A 24,678-nucleotide genomic window follows, 5' to 3' on the forward strand; every position below is an offset into this window, starting at 1 on the left:
TAAAACTTCAATTATTTCTTATATGGGTGGCAAATTATGGCTGTCCCAGGGACAATGAAATGGTAAAGTCATCTTGTGAAAGTTGTTTTCCCTATCTCAGACAGAGATACATGAATTTGCCCTTAGTGAGACAGATTCCGAATTACCGGTAGGTAATATCAGATTTTCTAGGTAATTCATTTGGAATCTTCATACTGGGCCCTCAAATGGCATATGTTCACAACTATTGTATAATGGGTAAGGAAACATAAAAATGCTCGAATAAGCTCAGATCCAGTTGGTTCATTGAATCCAACATTCTGATTTACACAATGTCTAACTAGCTACCCAGGAGAGCTAACAAATAGGGTATGGAGGCTAATGCCTTCCCTTGATGTTGCCTTCTGTGTTACCCAAAATGCTTGGGTCTGCTTGGGGAATTAGTAAAGGGCAGACTGCTTTAATGAGAGATTGGATATGCCAACTTTTACAAAGATCAGCTTTTTCAAGAAATCTACAAGAGAGCAAAGTAAAAGTTTAATAATTTTTATTATAAACAGTAAAGTAATAAACATACAAGCACACAAACCAAAGTATCAGAGAATTTACACAGTCCTAGGATTTATATAGAGTTGAGTGGACAGATTTGGAAAAGCAAAGAGTTTGGGGGAATAAGGTGATAATTACCTGGTCTAGGAGTGGAATAGAGTTCAGTGACCCATGCTGAGCTCTAGTAGAAAAAGAAAGACAATGCATTGGGGACAGTAACAACTAGACTGATAGATGCCCAGAAGAATAGTGAACACTGAGTCAGGAGGTTAAATATAGGGAGAAATGGCCCCTCAGGTTATGCTAATTGACACTAATCTTCCAGGACAAAAGAGATTCTAGTCTTCTGGGGGAAAGACAGGAGAATGTTGAGCATTCAAGTTAAATGCTGGCTAGTTAAAATTAATGGTTGGACACTTGGCTTAATGTTCTATGATTGGGAGTGCTCAGAGATAGAGGGACACATACTTAATCACAGCTTCTAGACAGTGCCAAATGCAAATTAAGATGGTCATTGGAGGAGGTTAGTCAGATATTAGAAAAATAAGATTAGTATTTCTTTGGTGGCAATGGCTGTGCATGCAGCTGGGAGCATAGTTGGTAGAGCACTTGCAGGTGGGTGGGTGGGTGGGGAGTTAGCAACAGTGGGCCAAGCCAGAAGCCCTGGACCCTGATAGCTCCCCCACAATAGGGTATATTGACACTGGTCTTGGGCAGTGCGGCAGCAGCTACCAGTTAGACCAAGAAGCCTTATGCTAGAAATGTACTGTATTACTTTCCCTTGCTCCAGTTTCTGACCATCATTTCCAATTGCAGCTTCATCTGTTAGATATATCTTCTTGTTCTCATACTAGTGACTAATACTATCAGTAAAATTACTAGGCTATTTTATTCTACAAAAATTGTTTCAGACAAACAAGTTTATTAGCTTACTTGGGGTGACTGTAAAGGCAACAGTATTACCAGCAAGCATTTCCAACCATTTCTCCCTCCACCCCCAAAAGGAAAATATATATTGGTTTGTAGACATGCTTTAAAAAAAATGCTTGGTGAAGCAACAAGGGGATAATAATAATTTAAAAATAAATACAAAACATTTGTCATAAAATCCAAAGAACTGCAGCAACACTTGCAGAAAAACACCATGTCATGAATTGTACATAAATATTATTTTACAGTTGGAAATACTAAGCATGAATCTGTTCCAGAAGGCCATAACACATTTTTATCAGTCAGTAAAGGCTTTAAATTGTAAAGCTATATAAAAGTTATTTGTATGTAGATAATAAATTTGATTTTTTTGTGGATAACACTTGGTGCCCAGGGACAAGCAGAAAAAAAGAGGCTTGCTTCCAGCTTGAAAACCCTTTTAATGCTAACAATTTCTGATGTTTTTCTTCATTGCTTAAGATGCTGAAAGGAAAAAGCAACTGAGCTTTAAAGAAGGTTTGACAAATAGTTTAGGCAGGTGCTCTAACATTGTAGCAGGAAAAATAAATTGTCATGAAATAAAATATCTATTTACACCAGTTTATACAAAGGGTAACAGAAGGAAAATACTTATATACTTCTATTATTTTTATTTATAATTTGACTTATAGGCTGTCCTTCCCCTTAAGTGGGCTCAGGGTGGCTTACAATAATAGATTTTACAATTAAAATGTAAACAACCAATTCTACATATGCTATTGCACCTCAGTAATCAATCTCTAAGGAAAATGAATTGAAGGGAAAGGGAAGAAGCCAGGAAAGGGAGGGTGAAAGGGAGGCCAGCGATCTTCGATACGTTTGCTGCTATCAACTACAATACTATCTAATTTGGTACTTAAGTGGGCTCAGGGTGGCTTACAATAATAGATTTTACAATTAAAATGTAAACAACCAATTCTACATATGCTATTGCACCTCAGTAATCAATCTCTAAGGAAAATGAATTGAAGGGAAAGGGAAGAAGCCAGGAAAGGGAGGGTGAAAGGGAGGCCAGCGATCTTCGATACGTTTGCTGCTATCAACTACAGTACTATCTAATTTGGGGTGGGTGCATTTAACATAGTCAGCCAATTCACTCTGCACCCAAGGCTATCAAACTATCAAACACACATAAGATTTGGTTCCTCCTCCCCAGTCTCTTATGATACAAGTATATTTATAATTTCATAATTCAGATTCTCTATTAGATAATTCATTTATATACAGACATTAGCTTTATAAACATAAAAATACAGCAGATCACTTTTAAACAATATAAGTGATGTGGTCACTTTAAATCTTTACATATCATTGCAAATTAGCTCATTTGCTTAAACCATAACTCAGTGCAAAAATATTTTTTGGGCTAACCAAACTCTGGCAAGTCTCAGGGGTTTCTTCAGCTTGGCCCGATTACTTGTATACACTCTTGCAACAGCACTCAGAGTTTTGTTCCTGCTCTCCAGGACAGCAGATGGCAGCATTCTCTCATGCCTTGCATTCATACTAATAGGCCTGGCAAAACAGCTCCATCTTGCACCAAGTTGTTATCCGTAGAGCAAAGTGCTCTCTTGGGATATATTTAGAGATGGGGTGTATTTAGAGATATGAAGGTCTCAGACTGTAGGGCGTTGAAGGTGACTACCAAATCTTTAATCTGATTCAGTACTCCGCTGGAAGCCAGCACAGCTGGCAGAGAACTGGATGGATATGCTCTTGCCATGGTATCTTCAAAAAGCTTCATACTACTGCATTTTGAATCAGTTGGAGTTTCTGGATCAGTTTTAATGGCAGCCCTGAATAGACTGAGTTAAAAGTAATCCAGTAGAGAGATGACCATTGCATGAGTCACTGTAGCTAGGCCAGAGCATGACAAGTAGGCAGCCAGTAACCTGTCTTGGCAAAGTAAAATACCAGCTTGACCTGTACCTCCATAGATAAGGACACATCAAGGATCACACCAAACTCTTGAAGTTCCGTATAGAAGTTAACAGCGTTCTGTGAAGAGCTGGAAGGTGGGAAATTTATCGCAAGTCTCCCCAGCCCAGTTACAGGACTGCCATCTTCAATGATGTAATGTTTTAAAATGTTCTGTGGTTCTGTGTGGGTTTTTTAAAATATGAAAATTAAGTTGTAGAAGGAAGGGAGGTGAAAGGGGATGAGAGAATGAGGTGATTGGTTGACATTGGAGAGTGACTGTGAAGAGTCTGTGCTAGAATTGAGAGGGACTCCGAGTGTTTAAAACTTGGGGGAGAGAGATGTTAAATGAAGTCTGTGCTGGAAACTGAAAATCTGTGCTGTACTGAGAGAGAGGCTGTCATATTAAATGAAGTGTAGAATTGCCAAAGAAATAGGTAGAAACCTTGAGAGACTAGAAAAAAGTCAAATCCTAATATTGTCTCAGAGATACGAAGGAGTGAGAGAGTGAAAATCACCTCAGTTTGTTTTATTTATTGTAAATTATTTCTTGAAACCTTTAAGCCAAATAACATATTTAAATGAAATTTTATTTTGCTAAATGTAACCTGGGATCCCAAACTAGTAATTTACTCAGGACTGTGTAGCCCTTCAAAACTGCTATAAAGCTCGGACGTACTACTTTAGGGGAAATTATAAAGGGGGTTGGAATTAAATTCCTTGTGGAAGCAAAATATAGAGAAAGAGAGGAATAGACAGAAATTATTTTACATTTTTTATGTTTATTTGCAAAGAAATAGGAAAATGGACATTGTAGATGGGTTTAATTTCAGCCACTTCATCATGACCTCCAAACAATTGGCCAAACTATCCAGGGTGGAGGATATCTGCGCTACAGGAACATACAAACCATGCAGACTAGTATCTGGGAGATCCAGGTTTGATTTTTGCACTCTGCCATGGAAACTTGATGGACAACCTTGGGCTAGTCACACACCGTCAGCTTAATTTACCACACAGGGTTATTGTGAGGCATAAATGGAGGACAGGAGAATGATGTAAGCTGTTTTGGGTGTTCCTGGGGAGGTCATGGTATAAATGAAATAAATTTTTAAAAATGAATAATTCACTTGAAAAATATATTTCTCTCTATTAGATTATTCTGATTTATTACAACACATTGATTGTGTGTGCTTAGAAAATGGGACCCCCCCCCCAAAAAAAAAAAACCTGAACAGACAAACAAAAATGGACTGTTTGCTGAAAAACCAGGGAATATCATTGTAGCATGAAAATTAGAAGGGGGAAATCACACATTTTACAAGTCTATCACAAGCCCTAGACAAGTCAAATTAGGTCTAATTTCATCAGAATGAATCACTCCTGTTCCATGTACTAGTACCTCAGGGCTTAATTAATGCTTCCCTTGCATTTGCTCTGTTCCTCACAGGGCACTCCAGAGTTCTGTGCTTGCAGTTCAGTTCTCATACACACAGTGGACAATTTGGTCGAGGACTGTAGCACACATGGAGGGAGACTTGAACCTTTCTACTACATTTTCCCTAACTGAAAAGGTCTCAGGAAGTGCAGTTTGCTCCATTGTGGAAACTTACATGGAGTCTATACATACCTGGCGATGATCAGCCTGGTTTAAACTGGTGGCTGGCTCAGACAAGTACATTCACTAGGATTCCCCTGTAGGCCTATGACTTCAACATGATATTTCAGATAATTGTTTGTGTGGAAGACATAAGGTTTCCCACACATGTTGTTTACCCCAGATTGGATAATTCTGGGAAGCAGGCTATCCCCGTTTCTCCACAACACTGTAGTATTTTTATGCAACTGGGCAGACTTTCTGACTAGCGCCCCTGCCGTTGCTTCCCAAGGCAGAGGGGATGCAGTGCAGCGCACTGCACAGGCGCCAGCTGGAGGCTGAGACGTCCGCTCAGAGCAGGAACCGGCGCAGCCTAGGACAGTAGCAGCAGGACCACTGATCAGAAAGTCTGCCCAGCCAGCTGAGCCTGGCCACCCCATGAACCCAGCCGTTGGCAGGTCAGTGGGCAGCAGGAGGCGTGGCAGACCCCCCTCCCACACATACACTCGCCACCCCAAAAGGCCATCCGGGCCTGCAGATCCCCCTGAAGAAGCCATCCTGTACCCCCTGCCACCCCAAAAGGCTGCAGGGGCCCCACCAGAGGCCTTCTCACCAGCTCCTGCTCTTAAACTTCCATTCTCCCCCACCACTAGCCCTCCCTTGGCACCCTCCCCCCACCTCTAGCTACTTTCCCTCACCTTTAGCCACCTCCACCCTTCCCACTCCCAGCCATCCCTTCCCACCCTCCACCATCCTAATACTCACCTTCCAACCTCCAATACTCACCTTCCACCCCTCTCCAATCCCTAGCCAAACCTGTCAACCCTCCCACCACCCCAAATCTTACCTTGCCACCCTCCCCACCCCAAGCAACACCTTGCTGCCCTGCCCACCTTAATAATCACTTCCTAATCCTCCCCCACCTCTAGCCACCCCTTTCAACCCTCTGCACCTCAAGCCTTACTTTACAACCCTGCCCCACCCCAGACTTCAGCTTGTCCCCCTGCTCCACCAGAACCCTCCCCTTTCCACCCTTCCCACCCAAGCCTCCCCTTTCAACCCTCTCACCATCCCAAATCACTCCATTCCATCGTCTTCCACTCCAAGCCATTCCTCTGCACCCTCCCCCTATCCTCATTAAGATGAAAGGTGGAGGGAGCTGGAGAGGGTAGCTCCAGAGCTGCCCATGGGGGTGGGGGGAGAAAGCCAGCCGCCCATGGGGGGGGGGAATTCAGGTTTTGCCCTGGGCTCCATTTTCCCTAGCTATGCCTCTGTCTCTCTGTTCAAGGAAAAAAGCCAGATGCTGGAAATAAACTGGTGGGGCAATTGTCTTCATGATCTGTTTTGCAACTTCCTTGAAGCAGTCATGAAAAACTCCCATAATTTGAACAGCATCTAGTTTTCATGAAAACCTTGGCTGGGGGCTGGCTGGGACTTCCTCCTTGTGTGGAGGCCACCCGGCTGGCGGGTGGATGAGGCAAAGACCATTGCCTCACCCCCAGTCAGTCGGGCGGCCACTGTGGGAAGGAAGCCCCAGCCACCAGCCCTTCTTTCCTTCCCTTGTAAGGGTGGGGGCAGTGGGGCCTCTTTGCTGTGGGATTATTGGTTCAACAAATTAGCTACAAATTTAGCTACTGATTCTAGCGAACTGGTCCGAACTGGCTGAATCCCACCTCTGAGTATATGTTTCTACATATAACATTTTAAACAAATTAAAATCAGAATTTGCATACTAAAATTAATAATAAATTTCTGTTAAACTTTCTGTTTTAAAGCCGGAACATGGAGATTTATATATTTAATATAAATTGGAGAAGTCCAATATCTCTATTTGTGCTTGTTCTCCTAAGATCAATAACATTTTATTGCTGGACATAACTGTGTGTTGTACCAGTAGTAAAAGCAGTGCAAGCCTTGAGAAACCACTGGCCAAATATTTACAGTCAAGTATGGAAATCAGTATTAGACCAGAAGGAGGGCAGGACAAAGAAAGGAAGGATTTCCAATCTATATGTACTGAGTGTTTTCCCTATATCACCATGTTTCCCTAAATCAACATGTTGATTTTATCCAACAGATTACAAATTGACCTAGTGTTCTGAAGGTAGTCAGTTTTGTGAACTATTTTTAACTGCCCTAAAGTCTGCTTCCTCTATAAATGGAGAACATATTTCAGCAATTCAGAATCGAATTCTGTTAAATCTTTACAGGTTATAATCAATAAATCTTCTATATAAGTGTCTTGCACGTCTCTTCTTGCCAACATTTCTCAGTTGCTTCATACCAAAGCTGTATTCCAGTGCCTTGCTGAAAATCACTGATGCCTTTGCAATTACTGTGTTCAAATATTAGCACAGAATCATAAATAAAACCTCTTTGAAGTGACTGTGAACACCTCATCTGCTTTGGAAAATACACAGCTTGAGCAACTGTTACTGGAAAAATATGTTAATCTTAAACAGCTAAAAAAACCTCACGAGACTTCTAATTATTAACATTGGTATGACAAGTTATCTTCATTTTTAATACCTGATTTAATTTCCTCATTATGATCCAATAGAGCATACATGGAGCAGTTAGATGTCCATATCTGGGACACTCCTTAAAAAACCAAAATCTTGCCAATCTGTCAGGTTTTAAGACTTATTAAGATGTTATTAGAACACATTTCTCTTTTCCTCTCTGAACAGAGTTCTCTATTGACCCTCAGGTGAAAGATACCCTAGCAGATGTTTCCTCACACTAAGGGCAATCTGTCCTCAGATATGTCCGTTCACACATTTAATTTCACGGCTTACATCTGCTTAGCTACGCAGGTGCAGATGGTCATATCGTGAGACATCAGCATGGCTGTGGGGGTTCATTTGTGCATGACTGCATAGCTACGCATTGGTGGGAAGTAAATAAAAAAAATAGACGTGCCTCCATTTGAAGGTGCAACAGCAACCTGGATTGTTTCCATGGGCTCCAATTGCTGCCTCCACATATACATGTGAATGCAAAAACAAGAATATGGGTTACTTTATCCCAGCTGCAATCTGTTATACATTTGCTGTGCGGAAGTAGCCCTAGATTTGAGTAGGATTTCTCTTTTCTGATTCCCTTCAGAATAAATCCATTCTTTCTCTCTGTGTGTATAGCACTGATCAATAAGCCTCCTAACTCATTTTTATTCAGGGTATTCCCCAGAGGTAAAACAGTAACCAGTGTTTTCCAGTGTTATACTTGCTATATTGTGAATTCCGAATGAACTGCCCGGTCAGCCTGATTTGTCCCATCACAAAAATAAACCTTTCTCATTCATAGAGCAGAGCATCTAATTCCACTACTGTCTCTCAGGTTTCTCTGCCTCAGACTCCCTCTCAGTCCTCACAGCTCTGATTGAAATCTGGCTCTCTAGCTGTCAGCCAATCAGAAGCTCCTGAAGTTAACAACTCCTTGTTTACAGGTGCCTTTGCTCTGATTACACTTAGCAAAATTCTGAAATCCCTCACACTTTTCTCAGGTTGACACAACTCAAAAGAAAGTGAGTGAAGGACTCTGATGTGCCTATAGGTTTATTAGAGTTGACATCATACATGCTGTAAGGTTGTCATTTCCCTGCCAGCTGCTTCCAATTGCTTTATAGGCCTGAAAATAATTCAGTTGTACTGAATGTGGCAAGACTGAAGGCCTTATTCTAGACTTAATTTGGCCAGGTAAAGGGCTGAATCTTTAGCACATCAGAAGCGAAAAGTATCCTGGCCTATGGAGTCATTAGAAGTGACAAGACCCCACTGGTCAAGCAATCTACTAGTTACCATTTCAGTGATCTCAAATCAAGTTTTTTTTTGAAAAAAAGCAGAAATTTGGTATACTAGAACTGCTAATCTGTATAAAATGGCCAAGCATTATTCCGTTTAAAGGGGGTTATTAAACAATCAGAAGCAATTTTTAATTTATGGCATTTCAAGTCATTTAACCTCAACAACTTCTGTATAGTCCACTAATGGCTGTAGAAAACCATTAATGCAGTCTAGATTTTTGTTAATCTAGCCAAGCACTTAACAACAAATCAAAATTCAAATGTGTGCCCAGTTAAAAAAAAAATTCAATCATTTGCCTATGGGATTTGTTTCCCCAGTGGCTTTTCATTTTCCCTTCATTCTCAGCAAATAAACCTCAGTAACTAGAGAGCACCATATGCTACCAGGAAAAAAATAATTAACCAAGACTACCCTTGGTATTCATGCTATTTTGACACGTCTGTTGGTAAAAATAAATAAATACATGTTTACTTCATCAATCAGAAGCACAGACCTGATCCTAAGCATTGTGTTTTGTATTGAGATACATCAACAGAAATATAAAACAAAACAAGCTGTCATTTCACTAGTTAAAGAAACCAGACAAATCCTAACTTTAGTTAACTTTCTTAGATGATTTGTGATAAGCCATGCCAGGCATATCTGGATGGCCCTTCTCTGTGGCAGGTATCAATTATTTCTGTGGTACCCAAATGAAAGCCCCTTGACAAATGCAAGTGTAACTGCTGGCTGGCGCAGACTGAGAGGACACACCCCTAAGGCTCCTCAGGAATTCTGACTCAATGGAGTGCTGTGTGGTTTCCAGGCTGTATGGCCATGCTGACAGAGGCTGATGGGAATTGTAGTTCCTGAACATCTGGAGAGCCACAGGTTCCCTACCCCTGTTCTAGTAGCATTTTCTCCTGATGTTTCATCTGCATCTGTGGCTGGCATCTTCAGTTCCCTGACTCAGTTTTAACAATCTTACTAAACTACCTTCACAGGGAATATCTTTCCTTCACAGAACTTGACAGATACTTAAATAACCAACTCCTTCCACTAAAAGAGAGGCAAACTGGGCTTTCCAAAGCAGGCTCCTGGGTATTCCACCTGGAAACTCACTCCTGACTCTGTTAACAAGATAATACACACCCTCAGAGACCTCACTGTCCTATATCTAGGTGCTTTCTCCGCAGAGAAACAAGCCCTCCATATGATTTAAGTATTGCCCTTGTGATGACAATTCCCTAGGACCTTGGCTCAGGTTTCACTTTCAGCCTGGCCTTCCAAAGTTCTCTCCTTCTGTCCTTTTTCCCGCTCTGCTCATGAACACCCACCCTCTGGCTTTTTAAACAGCTGCAGTACCAGCCAGCCAATCAGGTGGAGTTCCAAGATAACTCTTTAAATTCCTTTAGCTTTAGCTCTGACAGAACTGCACTTTCAAATTAACCCCTAATCAGCAGTTCGTCACAGCAAGTTACCAGGGCTGTTATGTTTTGTTCAGTATCTTACAGAATATAATTCAGGATTGTATTCTCTAGAGTCTACCTTTATTTGACTTCATGGTTGCAGGTCATTAATTTCCCTCTGCTTCATCTGGCCAAAGGACAAGCATACCTTGTGGAAACTGATACAATAGGAATTGTGTTGCCAAGTCAGCTTTAGTGGTTGGGCTGAGACAGCCCTGCAACCTGACATATGCATGACAACTGACAAGAACATGACAATTTTTTTAGAAGTACTTTAGAAGTACCAAGAACACACCAATATAATGTTACACATATAGCGAAATTCTTTTAAAGTTAATAATAAAACTTCCCGTCCTGCAAGTTTCAAACTTATGAGTGTGAGAATAGGACGAGGCTTTCTAGAAAGTGAGGACCAGAGAGAATCCTCACTTTTTTCTTTTGATATTTTTTTGCTGGTGTCTGGGGAAAATATCACTAATAAGCACACAAATGATATTTGACATAGTGTCTATGCCAATAAATAAGCATCTCCATGCATTCTATCTTCAACTATGTTTCTTTGTTGTAGCAAAATTAAAACAAAGCATAATGGAACAAGGCTACAGACATTTGCTTCCTTCCATGTCTCACAAACACATTAAGACCAGATCATCCATAAGGATTTTGTTCCTCCTAGTTTCTGGAGGCTTGATTTAGTACTTGAAGGGGTTTTTTTGCACCTATAATGTGTGAGACAGGTGGATTATTTATGGAATTAGGCCTAAATGGTAAATTCTTCTGTTGATGAAAACCTCTAAATCCCATTAAAGCCAACTACCACTAGGTGAAATTATGTGCCACTATTAAAAGAATGTGCTCTTTAAGCATTTTCATAATGCCTTTCTTAGGCATTTGAAAGCCCATCAAAATTAGAATGACTTGCAGTTCTACTGGACTTCTTACAGACTTCTTTAAGTCTGCTTCCAATGCTCAAAGGCACCATTTCCTATATTTATTTATATTTATTTATTTATTTGATTTGTATACCGCCCTCCCCCAAAGGGCTCAGGGCAGTGTCCAACATGAATGATAAAATTTAAAAACAGCTAACAATTATGTATGGTTACTTTAAAGCGGTATGGTTACTTTAAAGTGTTCTGGCTAGTGGATTGTACACACTGGGTCCTATCAAACCTGGTACAATACTCAGTCCCTTCACACAGCCCTCAGAGTTAGAAAACTCCAAAATTAAAACATAAATCACACTCTTAAGGCAAATAAAGCAGAATCCAATTCTCTGGACTAACTGGTCTTAGAGATCTTTCTTCCCTTTTCCTGGAAGATCTATCCCTCCTCGGTTATATCTATGGACCCTCAGCTTGGGCCCCATAATAATCCCACTAACGGTACACCCAGTCTGTGTATTATTTGCTTTCCACGCACAGCTCACAGGACTGTCACCTGTACAGCAAGCCAGATATTCACACTCTACCACTACTCCCCTCATAGATGTTATGTTTACACAGCAAAGGCAGATAATTGTTCACACAAGGAACCTCAAGATCCAAAAGCCATTCAGATTGTTCTTCACAGGAAGATATCCTCCTCCCCCCCACCCCGTGACATCAAATACTTCACCCAATCAGGGTGCAGGGAAACCATGGCTAATCAGGTGGCTTCCCTGTTCCTAGGCCTCTATGCCTTACTCTGATTATAAACACTAATATCTTTAGACAGACCTGCACTTTTTAAACATACATTTCCTGTGCAGTCTGACACAGTCACTACTAGTTTCTGAGAATTCGTTATTAGTCATTGACCCCAATCCAGATGAAGTTAGTCAGGCCTAAATCCTGGTAATAAAAAACTAAACATAGATACAAAAATTGTATTATAAAGGTTTTAATGGGACATGTGTTAACCAAAGTGGTGGGAGTCTCTCCCTTTTAGAGTGGCGAATTAGCGAGAGAAGATTGTTGCCTATTTATATGGAAGTCAACTTTTGCAAGAAATTCACAAAAGAGAGAATAAAGTTTAACAATTTTATTTAGAAATAAGGGGGCACACAAGCACACAATAAAATCAATGCAGAAGAATATACACAGTCCTAAGATATAAGCAGTTGTGAAGGGGAAGATCTGGATTAGATGAGGGAATTGGTGAGTAATGGTTATAGTCACCTAATCTTGGAGCAGAATGAACCGATGGTCTGAACTGAGTGACCCATGCTTAGTTCTGGAAGAACATGTTGTGGAACAATATCACAGAGAGGTGTTTGGAGATACTGAACACTGGGTATTGGGAGAGGGGGCTTTTCATAGGAAAAGGGGCCCCTTAGGATTATGCAAAGTGATCCTTAACTTCCCAGAACAAAGAAAAGTCCTGCCTTTCTGGGGAAAGACAAGACACAGACATCAACATTAATGGTTGGGTCACTGAGGCATCATTTTGATGTTCCAAGCTCAGGAGTGCCTCCAAAGGGGAAGCTAGCTGTTGAAATTTCAGCTGTAAAACAATGAAAATGAAAACGGTACAGTTGTTAAAGGTATTAGAGAAAGAAACACTCGGTTAGTACAACTTTGGACAAACAAGCACATTAACACAGCCATTGTCTTTACAGGGGTGAATGGTCCAGGGCTGGAGATGGGAATGCTTTCCAGGTTTTGTGTTCACTTAATCCTGTCAGTAAGGTATTATGCAGGCTGATTTGGAGGGAGACAAATCCAGACATAGTTCTTTCTCCTTGTGGATACACTGAGCCAATGCAAAGAATGGACTCCCCATTTTGACACTGCTTTGCTAGGCACCCTAAGGGTTGATTGAGATGGGTAGAGACACCACTGTCCTCCAAACAGGGCTCCCTTAGTCCACTACAGGGCAGTCTGGCAACAAATGAAACCTAATCCTATGCATATATTTAATCAGAAGTCTTACTGAATTCAAAAATCCATAAAAATATTCTTTGGCAATAAAAAATATGCACATAACATCTGGAAAGTTTTTACTGTGGGTAACACATAGTGGGGAAAATTCATGTCTGTATTCAGGCAACCTATTGTGTACCATATGGTGCCTTTAATTGTGAATATACACTCCAGTGGCTTTTCTTATACAATATACTATGACAAACTGGGTTTTGACTCCAAGGCTTGAACATGGAGCCCCAACACTTGGGTTGATGTACAGGTAGCAATTGAGATCTTCTTCAATATATGGAAATCCAAAGAAAAGCTTTATCACAGATCTGTCTAATGAGTTGACAGATGAAACAGCAAGATTTGTTTCTTTGATATCAGGATAAGCCAGTTATTGCCAGAATAGCACTTTTGGCATTAGTAACTCAAAAGACTGAAAAACACCTGTTACTCATTATGAGGCTGTTTTGTGGCAGGCTGTCTTGGGAAAAAGTCATTTTGTGTCTTGAATACTCTGTGCTGATCCTGGAAAGTATATTAATGTGCCCTGTTCGTAGCCTTTCTGGGAACCCCATATACTGCTCCAACCAATGAATCCAATGTAAAATAATTCTACTGCATTGGTAAAGCAATACAAAAATAAATGTGATGTCTTATTCATTTGAATGACCAATGCCAAATACTCCCAGTACACTGATCTTTCTTGGAACTTGTCCTCCAGCTGCATCTGGGAGGGCTAGGGAGGGGGTGGGTATGTGTTTTAGATATGTTACAGTTTTAAGCATGTTTTCAGGAATTTTTATCTGTATATGATGCTGTTTTTATTGTAATGTGGGAAGCATTTTTAGATAGAAATCAACTAACAACTAACTAACCAATTCCCATTCACTGCTATTGTAAAAACAAACAAAACAAATGAAGCTCATCTGTTTCTTTTTTCTATATATCTAAAATAAATACACTTATTAGCTTCCCAGCCAAAAGCCTTGTCACAAATTCGATTACTGAATACGACAGAGTTGGACATTACCAGGTTTTATGGGGAGGGATAACTGATCCCTCCAACATCCTCTCAGTTCCAGAACAAGGCAATCTTGCAGGCTGACTGACTCAACAGATAGAACATACCATTTTCATACAGCACTGTCAACTAAAGGACCTTGGGTAGCAGGGGTTGAGATTCTTTTTTTGCCTGACATCCTGGATAGCCACTGCCAGTCACAGCTGCCAGTGTTGAGCTAGCTCGGGGGTCGGGAACCCGCGGCTCTCGAGCCGCAAGCGGCTCTTTCACTCCTCTCCTGCGGCTCCACGTGGCTCCCCGCATGGCCCCACAAGAGAGTCCCGCCGCCACCAGGTCACTCACACACAAGGCCGATCCCACCGCGCGCGGCTCCATTTCTCCCCACCCTGCAGGCCTCTGGCATGTTCAGAGCGCTCTCAGTGGCCTCACTCTCGCACGCCCCTGACCTCATCCTACTATGGCTTTTCCGGAGTGGAGATCCCAGGGAGGAGCAGTCAGGTGGGAGGGGCCTCTTGGAGGGAAGGGGAAGGGCTCCTGGGTGGGGGAGGGAGTTCTGCAGCGTGGCTTTCCGCGGCCAGGTTTCCCCAGGCAGCCCTTTGGTTCTGTTTTTTCAAGGAAAGCCTCCCCGCACGTGTGCAAGCAAACACGCGCGTCATCCCAGCCACTCCGCCCATGTCTCCCTGGCCCAGCTGTGGCCGACCCTGACCGGACTGGCCCCTGCGCGAGAGCTGCCCCCCTCCCAGGCATCGGCATCAGGTCTGTGGGCAGCATCCTGGGGGTTGCGGGCGCGGCGCAAGTTCGCTGGCAACCTGCTGTCCGGGAGCGGGGGCCCACCCCTCCTCGGACTTGCCGCCTCCGGCGTCCTCGGCCCGGCCAGCCTCCCCGCAGGGCTCGGGCTGGCCGTCTCCGCCGCCGGCCGCTCTGCTGCTGGGCCGGCGTGGGGTCTCCATTGGCGCCCGGACGGAGGGAGGCGGGGAGTCCCTCCGTCGAGGCCTGGAGCTCCTGCGCCGCCGAGAACTCTGCGGCCCCGGCCCTGGACTGAGGCGTCGGGGAGGGAGGAGGCGAGCCCGCCCGGTTGGCCGAGGCCTCGCCTCCGCCCGACGGAGGCTGCAGCCAAGAACCCCAGGGCCGTCGGCGTGGGAGCCACCGGCGTTAGCTCCCCGGACGGAGCAGGCGCTGCCCGGCAGAGACGCAGGCAGGCATCACTGGAGAGCGGGACTCAGTCCCGCAGCTGATGCCGGCCCGAGCCCGATGGACGGTCAGAAGGCGAGGCTGGAGAAGGGAGGGGTTTTCAAAGGCGGGCGGAGTGGGGAAGGGATAAAAGGGGAGGAACGGGGACACCTGGGGAAGTTGGTGTTGTGGGAAGGGGAAAGGACGGAGAAGGAGACTGGAGGCAGAAGGCTGGAGGGGAAGCAAAGAGAGGTTGAGAAGAAGAAGCAGGGGATAGCGGAGGAGGAGGAGAGAAGGCAAGAGAGAGAGGCGACAGAAGGAAGGGAGAGATTAGGAGAGAGAAGGGGAGAGGAGCGAGTGGGTGGAGGGCTGGAGGAGGAGAGTCCTGTGGCGTGAACAGGCTCTCTTCTTGTCTGGCTAGTCTGGGCTGGATAGGTTGGGGTGTTTCTAGGCACCCCATTAAACCACCCCCACACGACCAGGGGTGAGGCCGGGAGGTACCAACACCCGGGAAGGGATAGGAGGGACGGCAACCGGGTACCCCCTCTTGGTACCCTGGAGGGGGACCTTGACACCTGCTCTGCAGGGCGCGAGCCAGACTCTCCTTGCTTGCCGGCCCTTTGCCCCCCCCCCGGTCTAACCCAGACCCAAAGCGGGTTTGCTATGTCCATTTTCTTCCCAGCAGGCATCCAAGAGGCAGCAGACGCTGTTCTCCTTCTCCCCATTTTATCCCAACAACAACCCCACAAGGTAGGGTAGGCTGAGATAAGGTGACTGGCCCAAGGCTGACCACTAAACTTCCGTGGCAGGGCAGAGATTTGAACCGGGGTCTCCCAGACTCCAGTTTGCCAGCTACCGCCCTGGCGCTCTGTGGGCCCACCCCAGCAAAGAATACCCCAGAGCAGAGGGGGAGGTGTGGTAGATTTGGATTTCCCCCCTACTGCATAGAGATGCTGCTGCAGATATGGCCTCCAACGCAGCCTAAGGGCAGTCTCTTTTAAAAAATGTATTATTATTATTATATATATAATTTTTCATAATTAACAAAAAGGGGAAATACATGCATGCCTTATCAACAAAGAGAGCCTTTAAAGTTTCCCAATACTTTCCCACAAAAACCAAGTGTTGTTTCCTGAAAGCCCCATTGAGGGTGGCCCCTTTCCTTGTGGGGAATTAGGCCAGCTGGCCCTCAGGGGCTGTGGGACCCCATGTGTTTTGGAAATGCTGTAAGGCCTGTTTTTTTTTGGGGGGGGGGGGGCAGAATACCAGGTTGTAAAATGGAAGATAAGGCTGATTTGCAAATGAGCAAACACTCATATTGTGGCCTTTAAAAGATGTAGCATGAAATATTTATGCAGGGCAATCTTCAGCATTAGATAATAATCCCTATGCCAGTTATGGGCCAGAATTTAGGATGGAGCTGTCAGGCATTTGTATTTGGAAATTTCATAAATCTGCCAAATAATATAATGTTATATGCTAATTTATAAAGGATGCATTTATGTTGTAAAAAAAGTAACATAATTTAAATCTGACAGGAACTGAGTATTGCATATATATCAATTTCCCCCAAAATTTCTGGGTTTGTTTGAGAAAATAAACCACCACTACCCCTGAGTTCAAAATGTTCAAAATGTGTTTACATAAATAAAATATTATTTTATCTGTAGCACTTCATGGATTTCATAAGCAACACACTGTAATTGTTTATATACAAAGCGTAAAGGTAAAAAAAAATATACAGTGTTATATTCATTTTAAATGTCAAAAAGTATTTGCGGCTCCATGTGTTTTCTTTTCCGTGGAAAACGGGTCCAAATGGCTCTCTGAGAGTTAAAGGTTCCCTACCCCTGAGCTAGCTGGACCAATGGCAGCTTCATATGTTCATGACAGCACAAATGTGGCTGATAAGGTGATTAAGCCAATCTGATCCTTGTCTTTCTTCCTTACTTTGATTGTAATACTTTACTTCGGTTAGTGTCATAAAGTTAGCTGACCTGCTCTCTATTTACTTTAAGGTTAATGTCCAGATGACACTTTGAAAACTGGCCAGGTTTCATTGAATCAAGTGGTGACATCGTTCTCTCTACTTGAAAAACTGTCATGATCAAAACAGTAAGAGGACCCTCCAACAGCCACAGACCATATTATCCAGGGTCTTTTGAAGAGGTACCTAGAAGTTCTCTTAGATACAGGTCACTCTAAAAGGTCAAAACAACTGGTCCCAGAAAGAAGAATATTATCAGTGATGTACTCTGTGTGAAAATGAAAAGCAGAACAAACTCTGGGTCACATACTTTATCAGTACAAGCAGAAATATCCTTTTCATTCTAGGCTTAACCAACACAAATATTTTTTATGGACAAATAGAACAAATATTTTTAAGAGAAGTGCAGATGCTTTACATGTTATCTTACTAAAATAGGTATTCATAAATATGTCAGGAAAAACATGTCCTATGTCATTTGTGTTGTTATACAAATACCTATTTCAATCTGGGAGGAATATACTGTGAGTATAAAAGTTTAATGCTTTACAGGGGGAAGGGGAGCAGCTGTTTCCCACAATGATATAGCAATTAATGGAAGATAGGTCTTGTCAGTACAGAAACATGCCTGTCTTGGCAATCAATTGCTGGTCAATGGCTTAAGAGAAAAATACAAACTTTCTTCCATTTCATATCTAACCCCTCCCAACATTACCCTGAGGAAGCTCTTAAAAGAAGAGTTTGGATTTGTACCCCCCTTTCTCTCCTATAAGACTCAAAGGGGCTTACAAACTTCTTTCCCTTCATCTCCTCACAACCAACACATGTGAGGTAAGTGGCGCTAAAAGAGTTCTGAAGAACTGTGACTAGCCAAAGTCACCCAGCAAGAATGTAAGAGCGCAGAAGCAAATCTGACTCACCAAATCTGACTCAGCCAATCATGTGGAGGAGTGAGGAATCAAACCCGGTTTTCCAGATTAGAATCCATCTGGTCTTAACCCCTACACCACATTGGCTCTTAAAGCCAAAATAAATTTGTGATTATGTCCACGGGTCCAGCCCTGATTGGGCCTTCAGTGTGGCAGGCTGAGGTGCTCTTGCAGAAACCCCATGGCTCTTTTAAAGTGCCAAAACGGCTGTGTATGTGTCTGTGGCCCCTTTGGAACCTGATAATGGTGGGGGGGGGGGGGGGGCACAGCCTGCCATGCTGCAGGCCTGATTAAAATCAGGGTCTTGCAGTATTTTTAAATTGCTTTAAAATGGCTACAGTATCAACAGGCCCAAACCATGGATGCTGTAACACCTACTTTGGCCTTTACTCACCATAAGCAATATTGCAAACCTGGAACAACCATCAGCAAGCACATGGAAAAGATGGAAATTAAATTCCACAAATAAAAACAAAAAGTATTTATTGAATGGTTATCTTCACAATATTAAATATTCTATCAAAGCACCACACTACACCATCATAATGGGAAAAACTGACGGATATCGCTTAAGAAAATTAATGCTCTACAAAAATGAATTGAGCTCACTGAACTGAGTCTGGTGAGTAAAATGACCTAACATGATTGCATTAAAGTTATTTACTCTTGATTTCTGAGATTATGTAAAGTCATATGTACATACATTTACTATGCAATAGGTGCTTTCTTGAAAAGATGTAATTGCTTTAACATGATATCAAGCATGCTATAATTGTGAGGAAATGAATCATTCAAAAATCTGCACAGATCACTAATTACATGCCCTAGAACTCTGGTGATCCCATTATGCGTGCAGTTATCCATGCAAACAAGGGATGTGCATTTTCTTTGATGTTACTGTAGCTCTGAGAACATAGAGCTCTCTGCACGGGCACGGTTCAATGGTTTTAAAAGAACAGGACACCCTATAGACAGTGAATTTTGCACACAGATCTCCTCCCCAGTACTGAGGCCCCTTCCACATGGGCCAATAAACCTGGGCTGGGGACAGGGAAAAAACCATTTTGGGACGAACTTTGCATGGCTCCCGCCCCTAGAGTGAGGCTGCCCTGCGTCCCCCCCCCCCCGAAACGGGATATTGGAGCATCGCCATATCCACGATTCCCCTGTTTTAATGCATTTTGCAGCCCCTTGCGAGTGAACGGTAGCCCCAGGAAGCGCTTTACTCAACTGCGCTTCCCAGGGTTTAACAGTCCCTGCTTGCAGCCTTCCATTGGAGGGAGGTGCGTTTTTTTTTTAAAAAAAACTGCACCTCTGTGCAAAAGCGCGACAGCAGTCCACATTGCATCTGTGGGCTCTGTTCGCTGCCTGCAACGAGGCATGCGAATACTAAAACAGGGGAACAGGTTATTTTATCCCGCCTGCAGCCCATTCTCCCTGTGCTGTGTGGAAGGGGCCTAAGCATTTTCACAGTTACATATTTAAATTCTATCAAATAAATGGCATTAATTTGCAATACAGATGGATTACAGAAACAACTATTTCAAATTATAATTTTTCACATCAGTGTAACACAACAGGCTGTGAGAGTCATATGTTCTTTTGAGAAGCAACAAGGTGCACTAAATTAGAGAAGCCATTCTCTTCACTTTTTCAGATAAACTACCTGCTGCTATTTCGCTCTCAGTAAGACTGATAAAGCACTGCAAGGGAAAACTTTTGTAGGTCAAAAGTGTAACTGTTAGACTACCTAAAACTCCACTGATTAGAAGAATTTACTCCTATATCCAAAATATAAGCACAATGTCAAATATTTTGGCCAGACTTTATTGTTGCTGTTGGAAGCATGGATTTCATAAAAAGATTCTTCTTCATTGGGTGAAAAAGTTTTGCACTCAAGTCTAGCATAGAACACAACAAACATACTACTAGTAAAAAAGCTTGAGAAAGTGTTTCGCTCTTGGAGCCAATTAATATAGCAACTTCCTCTCAGCTCTGTACTGAGAACCTCTCAACCACTGTAATGTCTGAATACATTTTAGATTTCCAGTTGGGAAGGAGTAAACAAATTCTATTTATCAAGGTCCTGCATTTAAACAGTGCATTGAATCTGCGCTTGATCAAATTGGGGTCTCTGTGCATGGATAGAGGTGGAAAAAGGAATACATGTAAGAATATCAGCAAGCTGTATGTCTAACCACAGATTTCTTGGAGCTAAATCAGCGCTTGTGACTTCTGAATACAGCCACAGATTAGTTTCTCATCTGTAAAATTGCCACTGGTTCCCCTGCCCCCGAAAATGTTATTTGATATGGTAAGCAGCTTCCATCTTTGGTAAAGTGTTAGATAGTCACACTTCTATATGACAATGTCAGATATTTATGCATACATTTTGTGAAGCTGGAATTTTTTAAAAAATAAACATGTACCATATTGTGTCATCTTCTCCATTTAGTGTAGACAAAGGTCTTGACTTATTCTCACCACTGAATGGGCAGAGTAACAGATATAAACAAAAATGGATTCAACTCCGGCACCATGCTAAACCATGTTTAAGGAAACCGAAGTGTGTTTCAGCATAACGTCGAAATTGGAACCAAAATTGTGATTCTGAAGTAGTTACAAACCACAGTTTGGCATAATGACTGGATCTGCAAACATTAGCTATAGCCACAGCTCTGCCTCCAGAGGCTGCTGCATTATGGACATGAGAGTTAATTTATGCATCATGCTAAAAAGAAAGCTGCCAAGCAGTTCTGAATCATAAGTTTCCTGTTGCATACCAGGAAGCTCAAATGATGGCTTAAACATGTGCTGTGGCTTAGTGCAAGCTATGGTTTGACTTGATGTCTCAATATGGAAACTTATTAAGAGTTTTCCTGTGGTTGAGGCAGCGATGGTTACATCTTACCTGGCCTCCCTACCCCCATCTTTTTGTTTCTTCAGTTGTTTTAGTTTTGGGTTATGACTTCCTTTATTGTTCTCCTTCTTCACGGATTGATCATCCCATGATCCCATGATCTAATAGGTCCAGCTGTATGTATGATGAAGAGTAGTCTGATAAACAGGGGGTTGCAAGCACAGCTCCTGAAAATGTTTCTATTTGTATGAAAGAAGAAAAACAGCAACTCACTATTAGGTAAAGATAAATAAGTCAAACCAATGAAAAGCAACTGTGCTGTTGTACAAGCCTGTGGCTATCAGCATATATGGCTACTGCAGTGCAACAGCTGAAACAATGTTCTGTTCCATTATATGGGGGAACTGAATGACAGCAGGGCAAAACTCAACCAGAGCACCAAGTTTTGGGGACAGGGCCCACTTTGGCAGTTCTTTATTATAGATGTATGGTATACCTGAGGAGCCCCAGCCCATTTTGACATCAAGAAAACTCCTTGTATGGCATGATATCAACTTGGTTCACAATGGTTTCACCTTACAAACAGAAGCACTATTCAAATACTTGCACTGTTTGCTCTGTTAACATAGAACAGTCCCAGGACAACTTCTCTGAAGCTTTTTTGTTCAGCTTTGAATGTCATCACCAGCATATACTCCACTTACGAGTGAACTAGTCAGTACAAAAACTATAACTGACTGCACTGTCAAATTACAAAATTTCAATAAAAACAAAAGAATCTACTAGAACAAAATGTACATACCATATTCACTTGGTGACACAAGCAATATTTCCATATCTCATTTAAAAGCAAATATTGTATACAATGTCCACATTACTTAGAAATTTAAAATAGCAAGTGCACAGGTCTTCAATCTTTGAAGCAGCTAGATGTATCAAACATCTTCAGCAATCATGGTATCAAAAATCTGATACGAAAGTTGTTCTGCTGTTCCATTCCTGACATAATAGGATTTGATGAAGCATTCCAACCACGGCAAGTCATCTATAAATCAAAATCAAGTTTATCAGTTTTAATGTGTGTTTCCATGTTCTGTAGCTGAAAATGGTAAGCACAATCAAAGCATCACAGAAAACTGTAAACATTAAGCTTAAATATATAACAAACATCTGAAGCACACAAGGGCATATATCACTGCATCACTAGAAGGGTCATCACTAGAAGGGATGGACTTATGACACAACATTCTAAGAACTAAAAAAAATTACAGCTCAAGGTAATTCTTAACAGACATTATCCTGTTCACCCAGACCACTCTTTTACCTATGAGGTTAAAAACAGGCAGATGGAAGTAAATGAATAGGTAATGTGAGTCTCCTTCTTACTCCTTACTCCCTCGCCTGCCTTCTCCCAGCCTGGCCCCAGACTCCCCATTCTATCCTTCTCCCCACCAAAGCCTCCCCATTCCACACTCCCCATCACCCCAAGCCTCCCTATTCCACACTCCCCTGCCCCAAGTCTCCCATTCCACCCTTCTCCTGCACCAAGCCTCGCATTTCACCCTTCCCAGCCCCAAGCCTCCTCATTTCACCCTCCCCCATCCCATCCCATCCCAACCCTTCCCATCCTTTCCCATCCCAAGCCTCCTCAACCCACCCCCCCTGCCCCAAGCCTCCCCAGGCTCTCTATCCCCTGCTATCAAACAACACAGACAGTTACCAGAAATGGCTTTTTTGGTGGTGGCATGGTAACAGTTAAATCACCTCCCCACAGAAATTCAGCTAGAATCTATCCTGACATCATTTAGATGCAAGGTGAAAAACATTTTTATTTCCACAGGTTTTCAGAATGTGTTTTAATGTCATGGAATGATGTTTTTAAAACTGCACTGTTTTATTATTGCTGTTTTTATTTTATGATGGCAATTTCATTTATTTTAGGCTGCCTCTGTTACTTTAAACTGCTGTTTTTAGAAGGCTGTCTTTTACTACTAATGATATGTGAACTGTTTAGCTTCATCTTGATTTTGTTTTTTACTGTAACTTGCTTCAGATGTTACTCAGAGCAGTGACTAATAATCATTTACTATTACTTTTAACCTTCCCACCTCATTTTTTCCACCATGAATCTGGCTCAACAACGCAGTAAAGGGATGCAGAAGTTAGCTTTTCTCAGCAAGCCCTCAAAAGCTTTAATTCAAGGGGAAAATAGACTGTCGCATTTCTGTACAGGCAAAAAAAAACATTTTCAAAGTACTTTGGCAGCCAGTTGGACCAACCACTAATGAGGAAAGAGCAAAAACATTCAGGCTTTATAGATCTTATATTTAAGTCATAGAAAGGTTAGTATTTCTAAGAAATCAGAATGGACAGCAAGTCTTATCATCTGTGACTTTGAGGACTATCTTTTAGAGTTGCTAAAATGCTAAGTACTTAGGTAAAGCCTCACTCACTTTACAAAGCAGCTCACAAACATGTCCACTGATAAAAGTAACTAAAAGTATCTAAATAATTGAACTTTACAACACTGATGTATCTACCAGTATGGTTATCAGTATGTGCAACTGGCAGATTGTATCGTCCTTCATGGGCCTCAGCCTTCCAAGATTTGCTATTGCTTTAATAATCAGATCACACACAATTAGAAGGCTGCAAAACAGCACAGATCTGTGTTCCCTTTAAGGCATCCCACAAAGCAGATATGGTTATCCCCACAGCCTCAATATTGTTCTACCTTGTACACAGATGCAATCTGCCCAGAGAATGACACTGATCAGCAGCTACTCCTATAGAAAGACTAGGAGATTGATGAAGATTATGTCACAAAGAAGATTCTGCCACGAAGTCTCATTGTCAACAGTCTTCCACACAGTCTTGCCTGGGAATTAGCAACTAGGAAGGAAAGGTCAACTGATCCTGGAGTCTCCAGGTCTGAGTCATATGCTGTAGTAATAATACAGGATGAATGTTGGGAAAAAGGGGGAAGGAAAGACAACTGATACGCCTCTGAAAAGCTCTTAGGTTTTTGACAAACCTAAGCAATTAGTCAACTGCTCCTTTGTAAAATTTCTGCCCCCTGCCCCCAGTATATTATGCCAGATAGCTGTCACCTGTAATCTGGAGGTCTGCCTATCTACCACTTCTCCTTTCACCAGTTCTGGAAGACACCTGAAACTTGACTAATAAGATCAAGTATGACCTCCACCTTATCAAGCCTGACCTACACATGTGGCAAAATGAAGAAATAAAAATACTGAGATGGTAAACTGTTTGGCTTCATTTTAGGATGAAGGTGGCATTTCTTAATGCTTTTCACAACACAAGATCAGCACAGTTAACAGAAGGGCTGAGCTAGATGTTTTCTCCTTAATGAGCTTGCTTTCTGATGTCAATTTTTTTTTAACTCGGAAGAATCTTCAAAAGTTGTATTTCAACCTGTCTGCTAAAGCAGAATAAATCAATTGTACCACTTTGATATTTTACAAAGTCATTCTGTTGAACACATATGCTGTTCATGGTCATATGCTGTTCATGGCCAGAAAATATCTACTA

The 24,678-nt window shown here is 42.3% G+C and overlaps 1 protein-coding gene across 3 annotated transcripts in view; it reads right to left on the reverse strand.

Annotated features, from left to right (window-relative positions):
* Window positions 1-565: 565 nt before the first annotated feature.
* Window positions 566-24,678, reverse strand: part of POT1 (protection of telomeres 1) — a 113,156-nt gene continuing 89,043 nt past the window's right edge. The window contains exons 19-20 of one of the 3 annotated variants that reach the window (XR_007244802.1): window positions 21,929-22,171; window positions 17,695-21,365 (exon numbers count right to left, since the gene is read on the reverse strand). Coding sequence is in view for 2 of the 3 variants with exons in the window: in XM_048500103.1 (XP_048356060.1) it covers window positions 22,062-22,171 (110 nt within the window). In the remaining variant the exon portion in view is untranslated. Of the gene's footprint in view, window positions 710-17,694; window positions 22,172-24,678 lie in introns of those variants that run through there. The other 2 variants (XM_048500104.1, XM_048500103.1) reach the window with 2 other exon arrangements.

Source organism: Sphaerodactylus townsendi, linkage group LG06 (assembly GCF_021028975.2).
Source record: "Sphaerodactylus townsendi isolate TG3544 linkage group LG06, MPM_Stown_v2.3, whole genome shotgun sequence".
Lineage (NCBI taxonomy): Eukaryota > Metazoa > Chordata > Lepidosauria > Squamata > Sphaerodactylidae > Sphaerodactylus > Sphaerodactylus townsendi.